Source organism: Anser anser (assembly GCF_964211835.1).
Source record: "Anser anser genome assembly, chromosome: 2".
Taxonomy (NCBI): Eukaryota; Metazoa; Chordata; class Aves; order Anseriformes; family Anatidae; genus Anser; species Anser anser.
In genome coordinates, this window is record NC_139721.1 from 38,966,543 (window position 1) to 38,985,630 (window position 19,088).

At 37.7% G+C, this 19,088-nt stretch overlaps 1 protein-coding gene across 1 annotated transcript in view; it reads right to left on the reverse strand.

Annotated features, from left to right (window-relative positions):
* The window catches only part of RAB2A (RAB2A, member RAS oncogene family), a 42,894-nt gene that overhangs the window by 16,115 nt on the left and 7,691 nt on the right, over positions 1-19,088 (reverse strand). The window contains exons 2-5 of the mRNA XM_083823900.1: positions 17,015-17,086; positions 13,370-13,437; positions 3,052-3,134; positions 2,042-2,134 (exon numbers count right to left, since the gene is read on the reverse strand). Coding sequence (XP_083680026.1) covers positions 2,042-2,134; positions 3,052-3,134; positions 13,370-13,437; positions 17,015-17,086 — 316 coding nt within the window. The remainder of the gene's footprint in view (positions 1-2,041; positions 2,135-3,051; positions 3,135-13,369; positions 13,438-17,014; positions 17,087-19,088) is intronic.

Below are 19,088 nucleotides of genomic sequence, written 5' to 3' on the forward strand. Positions count from 1 at the left end.
TTGATTCACTACAGTGTTATCTCCATGATAAAATAGAAATAAACATCTTTTTTATTTGAAATAGCGCAGCTGCATTGAAAACTGCAGTGATAACCCACTCAGAACTCACTACTGATATCTAAACATATCCATATAAGAGCTTTAACTGCTTCTACTAACCACAGTTGTCTTCCTCTCTCCATACATCCCATTCCAATAATTCGAAGCATTTGGTCTTACTAGATCAATATAGCTATGCTTTGTTCTGGAAAGGAGATCAAGTATAGTATTTGTCATGTTTTAATTCCAGTATACGTAATGTTTTCAAAAAGCAGCTATTATATTTCAGCTTAATTTCTCAACACCCTTCAAATCTAGTATTAAGTTAGTAGTACAATTAACTGTATTGTAAGTACACTTTTGGGACTCTTAAAATTTATTCTTTAAAAAATATTATGCTAGTATACGTGTTCTTCCTTCCATAAGTCTCTAGAGCAGTACACTCTACTGTAAGAGCTCCAGTAACATGCTTTCGGTATAATGCAGTGCAAACGAAGGAGTTTCCTTCCCATTCTCCTCTTTGAGGCTTGAAAATAATACCCTTTAAAAAGCTTCTTAAAGAACTTTTGCTTCCTGTGGCACCGTAATCTGCAACTTAAAATACATAATCTAAGTAAATTTACTGTGTGAACAAACCCTAGTTGTAACTGGGATAATTACTGAGCTCGCTGCAAGTAGCATATTAGATAACATACAACCACATGGTATATAGTCTGCAAGACATCAAAATTTACTTTGCTTTAACAGCTAAGAATAATCAGGAATAATTACAGGTGTCTTAACTAAGTATTCGAATTTACACAGTACTTTCTGCAAAAAAACAGTGCACGTTATTTCTCTGTGCCACTTCTTTGCTCACATAAGCATAAAAAAAATGTTGCTCATTGCTTTCATGGGCTTACCAAATCTTTTAATAAATTAGATTACCTTTTATAACAATTTGTAAAGACTATGCTTATCACATTCCTCTACTAAAAAGAACTCTGCTAGTCATTTTCCATATTATATATAAAAATATGGGTAAGCTTCATAATCATTTATTGCTTAGTATGATTTTTTGGAGTAAGGTAGATGGCAAATATAGGGAAAAGAAGTGGAAGGAAGGGGAAAGAAAAAGAACAAAACAAGAGGTGAACAGGCCAAACTAGACTGTATTTACTACAAGGCTGTTTCTCAGTAGCATCTAAAAATGATCTAGCTGTTCAATAAAATTCAGGGGACAAGCATATTGTTAATTCAACTGGCATCTTTACCTTCAAGAATTTCTTAGACATGGAGACAAGTTAATGTCACTTCGGTAAAGGCTCACAACTAACAGTTTTTTAAGTTCTGAGATGATGCTTTTGATATTCAAAAAAATCCACATATAGTAAAAGTTTAGACATGATTCTACAGTTTAGTGGATCAAGAACCAGAAAAATTACAGAATATATTAAGTTTACTTGTGATTTTTTTTTTTTTTAAGTGAAGATTTTCAATATAGATCAAAGTGTCAGCATCAACAGGGAACCATTTCAGAACTTCTGACACTCTAGCTGATGAAAAGACCAAGTAGGTAATCATTTCCAAATCTGGTAACAAACTTCCGAACCTTCTGAATTTGTATCATTTAGTGTCTAAGAGCTGCCTGAACTTAAAGGAAATGGTTAAAAACCATTGTCTGACCACACTCCTAGCTGAAACAGACAGAACATAAAGTAGGCTTTAAGTTCAGAAGCATCTCATGTAATTATTGAGGTATGCACTTTTTATATTTCGTAAATGTTTTCAAGTGAATCCAGTAGTATGGGCCTCACTCTGTTTAATGACATTTTCTCTGCCGTCATTCTTAACCAAAAATGCAAACCACTTTAGAACACCTAAATTAGGTGCCATACTCCCTTTATAAGGGACAGATCTAGGTGCTTACTTATGAAATCACCATTTAGGAAGAAAAAAGGTAGTGAGAAAAACAAGTTTTAAATCTCTAGTATCTACAAAATCATGACTGGTTGAATTTTACCTTTTATTTCCAATAAGCATTATAACCATGTTGGAATTGGAATGTTGACGAGCATCTTCTAACCAAGTTGTCAAGTGGTTGAAAGTGTCCCTCCTGAGTATGGAAAAGAATGAAAATTAAAAGCAGTATTTCAAGAAATTCTTTTCCCTTCCCTTAGCTAGCTTCTCGATGTGCGCAACGAACTCATTTATTACTACACAGGCTTCAGGGATAAAAGCTAGTATTACCTTTCTGAGAGTGAAAACAAGCAAACACGAATTTAGTAAAACACGGAGCATTAATGGACTCTTCCTAAAGAGTACCTGAAAACATTTCCTACAAAGAATAAAGAGGATTCTTATAGCCAAAAAAATCTGCCATTTGACATATATATTAGTCTGCTGAATGGAACATGAGAAGTCTGTAACATGCTCAAACCAATTCAAGTAACAACACAAGCAGTCATGAGTTCATACAGTAATATTTGCTCTATTGCTGGCAAAAAAAAAAAAGGACATTTTCTGTGAATTTGTAAATTCAATAAAGAATTTAGCATTTTTTAAAAGACTTTCCAGGTATTTTTATGTAATCAGACTGATGTTTTATACTTTTTTTTTCTCTCTCTCCAGACTGGTACTTCAGTAAAAAGTTTGATACAGTAAAAGAAAAAATATAGTTCAAGGTTCAAAACACAAGAAAAGAATTCATGAAATACTTTAAGGTCTTTTTCAATAAAGGTATTCCAGAGGTTCATGGACAAAGAGTTTACAAAAATATTTTGACTCATTCTTTGTGAGAGTTTGCACATACTTTTTCTCAACCATTATACTGAGAAAATTCGAAGTGTATACATATATATATATTAAACATAATCTGTATCTTGATTTTGAGCACGTAATGAACACGGTAAAACATTAGATTGCACTTATTTATAAAAATGCTAAATTAGACATTTTTTACACTGTAGAATTGCACAGTGATATACAGAAAAGACAATTTTAAACCAGTTATAACTTCTTCCACATTCTCACCTTGTAATGTCATACACTAGTAAAGCCCCTGCTGCCCCTCTGTAGTATGACCTTGTAATGGAACGGAAGGACTCCTGTCCTGCCTGTAGAAGACAAAGTTTCGTTATTTCATGTCTCAAATTTATGTTTTGCTGCTAAAAATTTACTACTTTTGAGAGGGCAAGGAGGTGTATGGAGGGGAAATCAGAGAGGGGACAACTGGGGACAAAGTCTCTAACACTGGCAAAAGAAGGCACATAATGAGAAGACACCAACTACAGCACAGTGCTGTTAAAAAAATCGGAACAAGACCTCTAAACCTTTTTTGGCAATCCCTGACAACCCAATTTACTGAATGGCTTCACAATACATGAATCATTATTAGAGCACAGAATGGACTCCTAGCAACTAAGCTCTGAAGACAAATTTGAAAGGAAGCAAATAACCCAGAGCTTCACATTTGAATTCAATAACCCGCTCCCTGGGGCAGCTGTTGACACTAGAATAAATAAAGCCCATTGTAAATAAATGATGAATGACATCTTTACGCCCACCATCTGCTGGTGTAAAGGTTGTTGGAAGGCCAAGGATGCAGATTTTATCCGTTATATCATAAACTGCAGCCAGCTTTCAACAGTCTTCAGATGGAATTCTTTCAGTAATCATTTTATTATGAAAAAACAGAAAACTGTTCTGAATTCAATTTTACACAATTCTGCTCCACAGTTAATCAATTTCCCCTGTACTTGATAAATAACGTGTGTCAAACAGCTACAGGATGCAAGAGTCATCTTCATATTCACTGGTGAAAAACTTCAGATATTAGATAAATTAGATAGTTCATATAGGAAAATATTCCATTAAAACCTCAGCACTTAAAAGAACATGCTCATCAACTTACACTTTAATCGCCTTCAAACAACCCACAGCTGTTTTGAGCCCTCTACTCAGAAGAGAGATCCCTCACTAACATGCAACAATCAAAACAAAACAACTTTTGCATTTATAAAAGCACTTTTTGGGAGAGCAGTTAGAACACAGTTTATGTGGATAAAGACCACTTATAGGACAGAGGTATAACCCTTTCCTCCCACATAAAAAAAGCACAGCCCTGAAAAAAAATATTAATAGTTAAAGACCTTGAGTTCCTCATGCTCATGTTTTTCAGAAGTGCTACCTAGCACCTGAAAGGTGTTAGAATAAATGTTTACTTTAGTGTTAACAGAAGCTTTAGCTGAATTCAAAGATAGCACAGAACAAGATGAAGAAATAATAATGCTGAAAAAAGAATGTATGCAGTAAGATAGTTATCTGCACAACTATAGGAAATTGCTCTGATTTAAAACCATGAAAAACAAGAATGAAATATTCATCAAACACAAGCTATGTTTCAGCCAGACCTACAGAATTTGCATACATAGAAATTTCTCTTCCCATAGTCACTGTACTCTTCTTAGTATAAGGTCCTCTTGAATTCAAGGAGAACTTGATCTAGATTCTGCTACTGAATAGTAACACTGGCACAACACATTTCTATGTGCTCAGTCTTCAGAAATCATCCTTATCTTTCACAATGATCAGTTACTCCAGTTTAAGAAAGCACTTTGTATTGAAACTACTGAATGTATTTTCTGTCACTTGTAACTTTTCTCAGTGGAGTGACTAAGACAATTAGAATACACTTGCACATGCACTTGGCCAAAAGTCCCAGCCCATTTTTATGTAAACTAAAGTAACAAAACACAGACAGTCCACTAGAGCACACCAAGGAATAACCAAACAAAAACATACAAACCCCCTTAGTGTTGAGCTCAATACTGGGTTTCCTAGCCAGAAGCTCCAAAAAGGTCTACCTTTTCGTCTTGACATGGTGACTATCTCAAGTGCATGGTGGATGCATAAGACATTTATCATCTAGTTAGGAGGAAAATAAGTTCCTATCACCAATGTATTCTATATATTGCCAAAAATCATGTTATTTGGACATAGCCCACCACGTTAAGATTGCCTATTTTACCTTCATAAATTATACCGTGTCACATTAAATTGTTTGTTCTCCACAGTAAATAATTTCAAGTCAACCACAATTGCCAGAGGTTCTACCAGATCTTAGAAGAATGTAAGAACTGAGTTCTTACAAGAATCACTTCCTTACAAAAGTTTGGTGCCTATAACCTGAAAATACTGTAACATTATTTACTGTTTCTTACTTGCCTATGATGAAGTTTCCTAAGTATCATTGCTTCCTGAAGGAAAGACTGAGAAAAGGCTGGAAAATGTTACCCTGTCTTCCCCAAAGAAGACACAATTTTCCATTTAGCAAGAATGAATTTGTGTTTAGTATATGAAGACAACAGAAAACGAAGCCCCTTTCATTCTAAACACAAGAAAACAGTTTCAGTAGAGAAACTCTATGATATTATATATAAATCATACAAAAAACAATAAGAATTTATTTTTGAAATAGTAAGTTACATATCAATCTAAATGATAGAGCTATAAGGTCAGAATAGTTGGGTTAGGCTTGTAGAAGAGATTCTCCACTTTTTTTCTTTTTAATATCATTATTACTTGCAGAACTTTTCACCTGACAGCCTGCTCTTTTTCCTACTACTCCCCTTATTTCAAGTCAGGCAAATACAAAACACAGAAGTGTTTTGTAGGCCAGGCTGGATGGGGCCTTGACCATCCTGATCCAGTGGGTGGCATCCCTGCCCAAGGCAGAGGGGTTGGAACTGGATGATCCTTGACGTCCCTTCCAACCCAAGCCATTCTATGATTCTGTGATTCTAAGTGTAGACTATTACTTCAAAGCATAGTAATTATTATTTCTTTAATAATTATTTTTCAGTACAAGTATGTTACAGTTGTACTTCATCGGTCTTGGAAACAGGGACCAAATAAAGTTTAGCTACTTGCTCAAGGAGCAATGGATACAACTAGCAGTGAGGAAGCTCAGTATAAAACTAAAACCAGGTTTGAAATTAGAGAACTGTGAGAGAACTACGTACTGTGAAGTGGAATTAACAGTATGTTCAGCATCCTCTCCATGCTCCCCTAAAATATAGCATTTTTTTTCACTTCCATATTAAAAGGAAATTCCAGATTTCCCCTTCCTTTTCCCCACATAACGGTTCGAGTGGGAAGGGACCAGTGGAGGTGATCTGCTCTGCCCGCCCCCGCTCCTGTGTTCCAGCACAAGAGGCCATGGGCACAAACAGGCACCGGGCACCACTGAACAGAGCCTGGCTCTGTCCTCTTTGCACCTTCCTTGAGGCATCTAGAGACATAAGTGAGATCCCCTGGCACCTTCTCTTCTCTCCTTCAGGCTGAGCAGTCCCAGCTCTCTCTCAGCCTCTCCTCACAGGAGAGGTGCTCCAGCCCCTTCACCATCTTGTGGCCCTTCACTGGACTCTCTTCTCTATGCCCAGGTCTCTCCTGTACTGGGGGCCCAGAACAGGACAGCACTCCAGGTGGGACCTCTTCAGTGCTGCAGGGAGGAATCACCTCCTTCGACCTGCTGGCAACACTAATTAAATAATTTAATAGCTGTGTCAGGAATAAATTCAGCAACATGTGCCAGAGACTTGAATGAGGGAGTGATTGGGGGCAGGGGGACTGTAGGGGAAAAGTAGTAGTGACAGTAGCCACTAAATAAACGCTAAACAAGCTATTTCTTAAGGCCATATTACATCTAATAGAGATAACACAAGCCTTTAGTCTGAGGCCACGTCAGGTTATACCCACTTTCAGAGTTACACCGAGTCTCAGAGGAAGTGGGAAGATGGAAGTTCTTTTTGGTAACAGGTAGAGGACAGAAGCTATTTCACGTGTAGATACCTCAGCTGAGATGACACAGCCTACAGGGACCTATGTTCAGACATACTGAAGAGGCCTGAACATGCCTCCCTTCTCTTGAGGGGTAGGTGCTAGTTCTGACATGAGTAGTTCACTAAAAATGAGAAAAGGTGGGCCTCTGATAAACAAGTGATGCTTTAAGCATCAAAAAAACACTCCGTTTGTCTTCTGGACTATAAGCTTTTAGAATTCACATCATATTGGCTAACAAATACAAACTTTCTGAAAGAGACTTAAATAACCATAGCTGGAGTTAAAAGTCTTCAAAATAGTACTAAAAATCTTCATCCTTGCATGAACTGTACAACTGTGTGGATATATATTCCATGCTCTTCTCAAAAATATGCCTCTGTGTATAGATCCAAGTGCAACTTCAAAATAATGATGTAAGCAGAACACGAAGCATTATCCATCACCTTAGGTCATAAGGTGCACAGAGATTCAGGCCCTGTGCTAAAGCTTTCAGGAACTTTTAAGCCATGTAACTGTGTTGCAGTTGACACACCTGTAGCACATTAAAGACTCCAAGTGTTATTTTTCTTATAGGAAATTTCAATAGCATTTCCAAGGGTGCAGTGTAGTCAGGTAGGGTTCAGTTGCAAAATGTACAGACACGTCTTTGCTACCAAAAAGCATTCCTTAAAAGATCCTGAATTGCACATCTCTGAATCTATAAACTGAGAAAACAATAAAAAGAGCTATGATGCAGAAGTGTGTAGATAATGCAATAGAATCCTCACCAGCATGTCTCCCTGGAAAACAGGCCATCAATTTTACTGAATTCTCCATTCCCAATGGTGAATTATTTGGAAAGTTTCTTTAAGAACAAAATTTTTTGAGTACATCCCAGCATGTCTTCAATGTATGAGAAGACTAATAGTTTTTATTAGGAGGAAACCTTATAGTACATGTCTGCATGAAAAATGAGAAACTATCCTGTACCATACAGGCAGTAGCTCTAGATATCTTTTCTTTTAAAAGGGGCTCTTTTGTGTGGTGTGTTCAAACCCAGTGACAGAACGTCTCTTTCACTTTGGGAATTATTACTCATTTAAACTAGTTTATGGTTTCCTAAGCTGTACAGGAAATGGGAAGACATCTAACACACAACCACTTCACACAAGCGTCAGACTACTTATGACAACTGCCAGTTGGGAACTACTACAAGAAGTTGATCCCTGGAACAAAATGTTCCAGAAAGAGAGAAGTGCAATACACGCTCGAGTATAGTTTTGAAAGTTATAAATAAGTTAATAGCCTTTTAGTCACATGGCAACTTGTTGATATAAATGCAATAATGTCTTGCAGTCGTGTGTCTCACTCTGGAATAAGAATTTTCAAGTCACTTACTAGCATACAGTACAAGGAACAGGCACAAAGGCAGTATAAAAACAAGAAAACCACCCTGCTGCCTTACAGCATGAATGTTCCGTAGCAAGATCCTCCTGTAGAAGAGACAGAACTAAAAGACACTTATGAAGCTGAATTCGTAACAACTTTTAAAAGTGTCAGAGTTTATGTGGAGAATTCAACCAAGTTACATGTTGCTTCAAGCAACCCTGTCAGCAACCTAATAAGAACTGAAATTTCAAGAGGAATAAAGATACCCAAGGGTGCAACTGTACATATGTACAAATGCAGATCGTCTGTACATACGCCTTTCTCTTCTGATGTTGTTGAATGCATGCAATTTAGACATCCAAAGCAATTCTCAACACACCAACAGAAACAGAAAGCTTCAGCCCTCCATTATTAGAAGTACCCTCATGAATTATTTCAGTTTATAAATATATTTGAAGCCTTTAAGTAACTACCCTCACTAGAACTCAAGTTTCATCGCAGACAAAAGGAAGGATTAGCTCTCCTCCCATCTCAGGCATTATTCTAAGCAAGATCTTTCTCTGTTCTTGTGGAAAGCTGCAGAGGAACTGACAAGAAGAGTCAGAAAGAAAAAGTGAGAAAATAAAATACCAATATAGTATTTCAATAACCACATACATTTAAGCACATCACAGACAAAAGTTTGGGAACACTAAGCTACAAGGTAGATCAGATTACCCTGGTTTCCTAAATTGCTATCACTGATGTGAACAATAACTTAGCAACTGGCACTGAGGTTCAGATGATGGCCCTAATTACACAAACTGCAATGACGTCCAAATGGACAAATTCCCCCCATGCTCTAACTACCAGAGTGAGTAGAAAATGTCATAAAGTAGACCATTAACAAGACAGGCTGGGTGGGAGGAGGGGAGAAAGGCGCTCAACCCTGGCAATTTTCAGGCTAAGATGAAATGAATATTCATTTAGTGCATTAAGAGAGCTTTATTAGGTTCTACTAGACCCAAGGTGTTCACAAATACATTAAGGATAACTGACTTTCCAAAAGGGATTGGTATAGTCTGTATATCTGAAAGCAGGTGGAGGTGTCATACCATACTGTCAGTATGCCTTCAACAATTACACTTTTCCATCTTGCATAAGCACACTTGTTGTGCAAGCTCTCACTTTAAAAAAAAAAAGTCAATTTAGTTGGAGATATCACTTGTATGGAAACAAAGAAAGTATTTGAAATTAGCCTATAAAAATAAAGTTTCAAGTATTTCTTTAACAAATGATAAAGGCAAGATTGTTTCTCTTTCTGTTGTTTATGTAAATATAGGCTTACTATCTAAAACTGCTATCCCCCACATCTGTAAAAACTCGAGAAGAAAACTAGAAGAACAATGTTTATTTTTAATACACCATATAAATGCAAGAGTAAAGCATAATAGTGAATAAAATAAACTTTTGATGACAGATTTCCATGAAATGAAGCAGAAATATTGAAATGTACCACAGGATACATTTCAATACAAACACACAGGAAAAAAAATCTCATTCATGTCAATTTAGTCTAGAAAACAAATAGTATTGCTTAGTATCATCACTGATCTCTTCCCCTGCAGCATCTGAGAGAACTTCAATTCCCTCTTTCAACTGCTGCTTATTTTTGCTTGTCAACAATGACTTTTAGTAACAACAAATACAATACAGAACAACCCCCCCAACAACAAAATGAAGGATACTGACTCAGCCTGGTAACAAGCCCAGTACTCTTTAACAAAGAAGTTTCTTCTGGGGAGAAATGATTTTTTTTTTTTTTTTATATTTCTCGGTGTTATACTGCCACAAGACAACCTTTATCTACACCGCTTCTTTAAACCCAGAAAGCTTAATAGTTCCCAGAATGGTTATTTTGATCCTTACCAGCTTCTAAAGAAGACTTCTAGTTCCCTAGAAAGGGAGGATGGCAACCGGCAGCAGCTCAAGTATCAGACAGAAGCTAAACTACTCATACTAGGAAATTATCAATTAACCACTTCTGGAAAAAAAGTATTTCTCTGTCTACACAAGTAAAGAAAATCATTACTAAGATAAAAATCAGAGGAAACATAATCCAGAGGCTAAGACAGACAAGACAAACAAATAATTTGGTCCAATATCTGCACTACCCTTGGCCTGACCTAAAAGCATCCAGAAGCGAAGTGAAATCCAAGGACTCACAGACCTAAGCACCTTGGCAGGGCGCAGCGCACAGAGCAGCAAGCTTGCAGAGCCTGGCAGTAGGGAGAGCCTGTCCAGGAGCAGCCAACAGCTGGGAGACAATGAGGGGACGCACTGTTCTGCTGGTCCAGACACACGAACAAGAGTAGTACTGATGTACCCCAACAGCTAGCACTAAGTACACAATGCCCACGCTGATTATCTTTCATGGAAGTTTTTTTTTTTCCTCATTATTTTATTTTTTATTTTACTTCAAACTAGTTTTACTAGACTATCAGCACACAGGAACAAACACTGGACTACAATTGTTAATGGGCACGTATGCATTCCTGGAGCATATCTTACGGTTTGGCCTCATCCAAAAGGAATTCAGTTTGTGTACTCCCACGTGAAATCCAGAGTGAAGTAAGCAGAGCTGCTTTCTGTAGCCCAACTCCTGAATCAAACTAAGATGCTAATGAAAGAGTCAAATATTCTTGAGTTATGACACAAGAAGAACACACAAACAGATGTCTCTGACACACAACATCATTAGCTTCAGCTGCCCCTCTCTAAGTTAACCTACAGTGAGGTACGCTGCAGCTTCCACACACTCCCATGGCTGAGATAAACACCTTTTCTTGTGCTGATCTGCTGAGGACAACAAACTGATCACCCTAGCATCGAAACATCTGGCAAAAAAATATCAAAATGTAAATGTTCGATTCTCTTAAGAAAGCAAACCCCTATTCACCGTTAACGACTGGAAACAAATTGAATCTAACTCTCCATTTCTTATGCCTCTGCTCAAGGTGCTTCCCATTCAGCAATGGTTTAAAAACAGGCATATAAGATCAGGACTAAATCAGAGAAGTGCTGCTGCTGCGACTCAAGAAGTACCAACTAGAAACATAAATGCTTCAAGTGTTTGCCAGGCTGTATGTGTAAAATGAACTTTATCAAACAGACATTGTTTTATCGTAATAAATATGAAGATAGCACCAGCAACAGCTAGTAGCTTTTGCTAACAAAAAAAATCCAGAAAGTGTTCAACCTGGATACACACACAGCATCCTTGGTCATTATAGACATATTTATGTACCTCAGCACTCGTATATAAAATATGTTAAGAACTACAATGAGGTGTATTTCATGATCTTACTATTTCTTCAACTCCTTTGCACCTAAGAACAGAACTGAACCAGTGGAATTTAGACATGTTTACAATCCAAGACTGGATTAGAATATATTTACCCTGTATTTTTTTAAATCAGATTGCATACAGTTAGCATATTGGCTGTAGTTAAAATTTTAAGTCACTCATTGCTTACAACTTATGAATTATTAACAACAAGTGCACAATCTACTAAGAGCATATGAAAGCTTTCAATGAGTATTTTTAATATATGCATGATATCAGTTAAGAATCTAGCCAGATAAAATCCGGGCCCAAAATAGTTTATAATTTAAAATCAAGAGCAACTCCATTGAAGTTTTAGCTACCGGACACTTGGCATGTACACAAGAAGCCACACTGTGAAGAGCTACTGAATCAGAGCACAAAGGAAAACACAATCTACCCATAAACAGCTGAAGTTCACTCACATCCAGGGAACAGATAATAGCACACTAACAAAAACAGTCTGAAAGACAGGGAAATACAGCAGCTGCGTTGGTAGTCAAAATAGTAACTTTTTCTACAGAGAATCTGCGTCAATTTTAGAAAACAAGGATCAATAGAGATTTGCCCTCACACAGTTATGTTACATACTAAAAGTCTGCTGCTGAAACTTCTGTTTTTGCTGAGATCTGTTTGTCTTTTGAACTTATAAATCACCAGCTATCTTGGTAGTTAGCAATCTGCAGCTGTAACAGTAAAAATGCCTGGGCTTAGAAAAAGCCTGAAGCAAGCACAATCTGACCACACTCATTTATACCTTGGACAACTTCCAAGGAGGCACAGACATTAGATGCCATTTCAAATTATGAACTTGTTAAATCAATAAGGCACATTAAACTATGGAGTTAGCTAAAATACTGCATTTGTTTACATTTTTATACATACATGTATGTACAAATGTATCTCCCTTCATTGACTTGCTACACCAGAAAGAGCACAAGCGTGAGGCTACAGGTGTTTCTGTATCTGTCGGTTTCTAAAGGTATCCTAAAATGCTTTCGGAAAAGGAAACAGGACTGTGCCTTATGAAACAGTTAAGTGCATTAGGAAGCCAAAGCTATCGGTATGGGCACTGTAGAGGTGCATTGGCACAGGCTGACTGCTCTGTGGTAACAGCAACCTACAAGAAGAAAACACCTGACTTTGCATTCTTAAATCTGAACCCCTCAAAAAGTAAAAGTCTGCAGTCTTTTTTGGTAGGCTTTCCGAAACTTTATTCTTTTCCCAATCCTTTAATTGTCCAAGTATTGACTATACTCATGATTAGAGTGAACTTGAGTTCTTCAGGTCTTTTATGAAAAGAGAGAGCAGCATCTTTTATCCTACACCAGAAACGCAAACACCTCCTCTAGAGAGCTCTTGACTAAAACTAGCAGACATACCACAATTCCCCAACAGGAAGTTATATTAACCAGACCCTGCATGAACACAGAGATAGGCTACACAGAAAAATCTAAGTTCTTAATAATATAACAACTTTTTTTTTCCTCTCAAATGTAAAGTGGCATTAATTCTAGTCTTATAAAACTGACAGAGTTACTTGAGGAAGCTGAGTTAGTGTAAACAACAGAAGTTTGCACTGCTATAAGAGTATACTGCATCAAAAAAAGGAAAATTTTAGCAAATTTTTGATATTCAGAGAAACTAAAGAAAGCTGCAAGACAAAATAAAAGTACATATTCTCACATGGGTGCAGATCGTGGAGAGCTTAACCAAAACATCAGAAGAGAAAGCTAGTGGAGCCATGCTGCTTAAACAATTTCTTTTATCACTTACCGTATCCCATATCTGAAGCTTTATCTGTTTTCCATCAATAGTTATCATTCGAGCCCCAAATTCTACACCTAAATAGATTTTACAAAAGGATACATTATTAGCATATATCAGAAAGAAGAATGTTTCCTACAAACACAATACTTATAAACTTATGTTTAACTTAAAAACTTAAACTTATGTTCTTGCTTTCATGGTAGTTGACAGTCTTCTACCATTTGCTTTAGTTAATTTTCTAGTTGCTTTAAAGTGCTAGAAAGTTTTTCAGAAGGAAGAAGACCATAACTTTCCAACTGCTTTACAAATAAGCTAACTAGAAAACGTGCAAAGGCGGTATTTCCTACAGAGTTTTCCAAACGATTTAGCAGCACTAGCTCAGAGGAGAAAAACGTGTCTGCTTGGGTACAAACAGGAAATTGAACAGAGTCACCATCATTTTTAACACTCTACCAATGTTAGTTTGCTGAAGGCCGTTTAGAAGAAATTAAACCTACAATTCTTTATCAGTAGGCTATTAAGTGATCATACAAATCTCACCTACAAGATAAATTCCATGACTGTATTAATTAGAATTCATCTGCCTTTATGAAAAAAATAAGTGCTTCCAATAATCTAGCTAAAGATCAAATTTAATAACTGAAAAAGCTTCCTAATAAAGAAAATGAATTTCTTCAGTGGAAAAATTCAGCCTTTTTTATCTGTCTTATAAAGCAATTTTATGATCAACAACAGCAAATTAAGCATAACTTTGAGGCTATTACTATAGTAGTTAAAATCTGACAAAGGCCTAGAGATAGCAGACATACTTATAAGGCTTAACATAGATTCCACTAATCTACGCTTCACACATCCATTATTTCAGATAAAAAAAGATTAGAAGCCTAAGTGTTGTCTAAAACTGGTCACTGCCTAGACTCAAGTGTTCAAATTAGTTAGCCCTGGTTTTGAAGTATTCCAGGCATCTCTTCAAAAGCTTGTTGAGAAGATTGTGGGGGCACTGTTGCTTTCTGCAGAAGTAATGACTTCTGGGAGTGGGGAAGGGAGATGCAGGGAGAAACCTCAAACCACTGCCCCCCAGGATACTGGAGCCAAGTAAAAGCCACGGGCCAAAGAACACTCTGCTGCCTTTAGCATCCAAATTATATGCAGAATAAATGCGGGGAGGGGCAGGCATAGGAAGAAGGGAGCAAGGGGATGGCAGTGCTCTGGTGTTGACTGCAACACCTGAAGCAGCCCAAGGCCCTTCCACAAGCGTCACCACTGCAGGTATTATTCAATCTCAAAATGCAGATACAGAGCTGCTGATTTAAATCCAACAATCTTCCTAAATATTTAGTTTCTACATACAACCTCATAGAAAAATTAACATTTGTTCTCTTCAAGAAGGAACAGAAGCTGCTGAGCTTTGCAGTTAAGGGTATGTCCTGAGCACAGTGGTCACAGAAAACAGAAGTTTCCAGTCGTTCTTGCCACCTGTATCTGTCCACAAATATCACGGTTTAGCTTTGTTTGTCAGCTGCACCATGCAGCTTCTCTCTCCTCCAACACTTCTAATAACAGCTACTTCCATTCCCAAATGGAAACTATACAGAGATAGCTGCTGTGTTGTAAGTTCTTAAGTTAGAGCCTCCTATTAATTACACACAATTCTGAATGGGGCTAAAAGAAAGGAAACATAGAATAGATACTTTTCTCTCATTTTTATTTTTGTTTTCATTAAAGGTAAGGTCTCTCTCTGAAGTTAACAAATAAAATTTTAGGCTAGCTATACTAAATTTTTAGGTTGAATTTTGCACACTTGAAGTATCTTCCATGTGTCCAATTTAAGTTTCAATTCTCTTTTTTCTGAGTTGCTTGCTGGCAGCAGGAATGGAAACTGCACTCCCACCTGTTAAAATCATTCTACCATATCAATAAAAGTTAGCCTATGTAACATTTTTTTTTTTTTAATCTACAGGTTCTCAGAAGTTTTAACATCATCAGTTGGAAGCACATTAATTAACATTAACCCATCCTACCTCACCCTTCATGGGCATTCTTACCCCTGTGACACAATGTTCTTTCTTTATCTCTGTCCTCCTAAATTCGTTGGGGTAAGTGAGAGAAGTATTCTAGCCAAAACACACATATGCCCTATCATTTAAGCAAAAGGAAGCTTTCAGGCAAGACCCTTTCTTATCCTTTCCCAAGCAGCTTCCCATGCTTTGTTCCTACACCACCCGCTACATTGCTATCTAGGTTCACCTCCTCATCCCACTACCTTCAGTATCTGCTCCCAGACTTCAGATAGCTAGATGCCAGCCAAAGAACTTGCGCTACAACCATCCTGCTGAGGTGAAGCTGTTTCCCACAGCATATCAAGTTGCTGAGGAGCAGGAATATGTGACAGACTGCCAAAGGCATAAGTGATATATAAGGTGTCATGTATTTGGCAGGCCTAAAGAAGAAGAGATGAAAATAAGTCATACCTCCTTAAAAGAACTCAGGCTCTTTATTCAGCCAGCCTACCTGCTGTCAAGACCTCAGAAATACTTGAAAAGCAATGTTGACCTTATAATTTGAATTGTATCAGATAGCCACATACAAGATGTGGGAGAATTGCCAAGTGAGAAAAGGAAGCCATAACCAAACAACCTGATATGTTGTTACATTAAGAATATTTATGTCTGAAGTGTCTATTTTAGTAATCCTGAACACAGGAAGCCTACCTATTCCAGGACACTAACTAAACATAGACTAGGGATACATTTTGTGCAAGGCTCAGCATGATTAGAGGGATAGTTTAATAGGTTCCCTGAAATAACATCAAGAAGAAGTTCAAAGGTTCTGCAAACTTACTGAAGGCTGGAGTCTGTTACGCTTAACACTAAAACTGATCTGAAGACTAAGCTTGCCCACAGTCCCACACTATTCCTCATACTTCACGTGGAACTATAAATAAAAGTTTGTATAATTTACTGTAGTCAGATCAGAGGCAATGCATTCTGACAACATTTCTTCATCTCCGACAGTATGAATATCAAATCATACCTACCACAAACAGTTTTGATTCAACTGAGAAACTGTGAAAAAAAAAACAACACTTTTCCCTTCCAAACAGTGGAAGGAATGGACATCAATCATGCATCAACCCTTCTCTGTCCAGAAGTTATTCTTGCCAAACAGTAGATTTGTTTATTCATCTTTAAGATTAACTTTCCTTTGGCTTTATCTACTACTTGTGTTCAGGGTTCTGTGGCCAGGCTAATAGTCTGTTCCCTAGTGAAAAGCCTGTCGTTTGCATCACCTTCACTGCATTTCAGGCTTGACCAATTCTGTTTCCATACATAGTTTTTCTGGGCTTTTCTGAAGAGACGATTGAGATAGTTATGAATTTTTAAAAATTGTTTCAGATTCTGTACTATTTTCCCAGTAAGAAACAGGCGTCTGTTTGGCTTTCTTAGTAAACAAATACTAATCATCTAAAGATTTGCTATTGCATTTACACAGAAAAAATCCAACATTAACTCAGCATAAACTCACAAATGCATGCTGAAATACCCTAGCTGCTTAACACCATTAAAAAAAAAAAAAGGCCAGCAAAACAAATCAACCTTAAATATGTTTTAAAACAGCACATTAGCATTGTGTGGGACCAAAGAGACCTACCAATAGTGAGATCATGGACTGGTTGAAACCGCTTGTCTGTGAACTGTAACAATAAACATGATTTCCCAACACCTAAAAAAAAAAAGAGAAAAAAGTTTTAAGCACGTGCATAAAAAATCTGTCACAAACCAATATAAATTAATTGCAGTGAATGTCATATATTGTTTAAAATTCACTACTAGAAGCTGAAATACTAAATTTCACCCACTCAAGTATATGCAACTTTCAAAATATAACAGCTTTTAAAGTTCCAGAAGTATTAAAGCTGAAGTGGTTTTATTTAAAAATTCAACAAAAATTAATCCTTCTTTTGAAAAAAGTAGTTCTGTCTTTAAGATTATGTGGAAAAAGCGTCCTAACAGACTTTCACAGCACCATTCCACGTCGCCTCACCACTGTAACTATATGGCTCCCTACTCCTCACAACTCTGTGTCCAATTCAGAGGTTTCGACTTTCTGCTAAGCTAATTAGATCCTCAATAACATCTCACTCACTAATTTATCAGGAGAGGTAACAGCAGGTATTGCTTATCTCCTTATGGCCATTACGTGCTGCTGCCCACCGGTGCCCAATAGGCTAACAAATAGTCCAGGGAGAATTGGCACCAACTTGGCTCATGTACGACCAAGACAGGTAACACACACGCTGACCCCTCAGATATCCTCATTTCAGGCTCAAACAAGTTAACTACTTCACAGCACAGGGGCACTGGTCAGAAAATGGGCAATTTCTTCTGTACAAAGCACAGAAAAGCAAAAGTTAATGCAGTCGATAGGAGTACTCAAACTACCTACACTCAAACTTCCAGGCCTGCTCAGTCAAATTTCCTATTTTTAGCCTTTTACAACACAGCAGGCATACATTTGTTTTACGTAAGCTTAGACTCCAAAGTATATCACAAAACATACAATACTGTAGCATCCACATTCCTGCAGCACTTTATCTGCACAGCAAGATAAGGCTGTTTCAGCCACATATTAAAGGTCAGCAACAGTTGATCAGGAGTGACGTATCCGGTAATAATACATAGCAAAAAAAAAAGGGGGGGGGGGGGGGGGGGACAAGAAAAAGATGACCCATACTGTAAGGCACAAGGTATGCATAGCAGAGGTTTGCATATAGTGGCATTGATTTTTCCTCTACTAACTTCAATATTCCCAAAGTTTTTTAGTATGGTTTCATAAGGAAACAAAGCCTACACACTCCTGCGACCAGACTGACAGGTGGGCAGCACTTAAAAGCTAAGAACAGCGGCCAGTTTCAATGCAATCAAATGCACGTCTCCTGCTTCTGTCAGATCGCACTCCAACGTTAATAACCCAACCGAGGCAGCGATTCCAGCAGCCTAAGCCAGTGGTGCTGCCCCTCCTCTAGTCCCTACAGCGTAACCTGACCAGGAGAGTGACAAAGCAAACAGAACTGGCATAACGCAGGGGCAGACGAGCATGAGAGCTGGGTCAAGTGAAGGAAGAGAAACGCAGCAGGCAGCAGATCAACAGCTCGGAGTGGCATGGAACTACAGCCCAAGGCAAAGTTTACAGCTTTGGCCTTATCAGACTTTTTCTGGAGCTCTCTGGCTTATGATCGCAAGCTGTCAGAACAAAAGCAGCTGGAAAACTGGTACAGGTTACGCTGCATTCAGCCTCTCCCCAAAATCAGTGGACATAAAGAAGCGGAAGAACTGGGGAGAGCGTTGGAGGTAAGAAAATAACAGGGAGAAAGCCAGGCAGAATACCGGGGCTGGAAGGGCTGAGAACACGAATCTCCAAGGAACCTTACAATAACAGCAGTTATTGTGCTCACAGAGCACTGTTTACATACCAAGATAACTTTTCTGCCACCACCGCTGAATTACAGCTGCCACAGAACTTAATCACCACCCCACTTACAAAAAACAACCTATAAATCAATCCAGAAATAGAATGCTGAATAGCTTTTGCCATTAACCTGAAAAAGCAATTTCACTATCAGTGGATAAAACCAAACCTCAAAACTATCAAACATTACCTACAAAAATCTTACAATTTCGAAAGATTTCGAAATTCAATCAAAATGACACTTGATTAGGTGTCC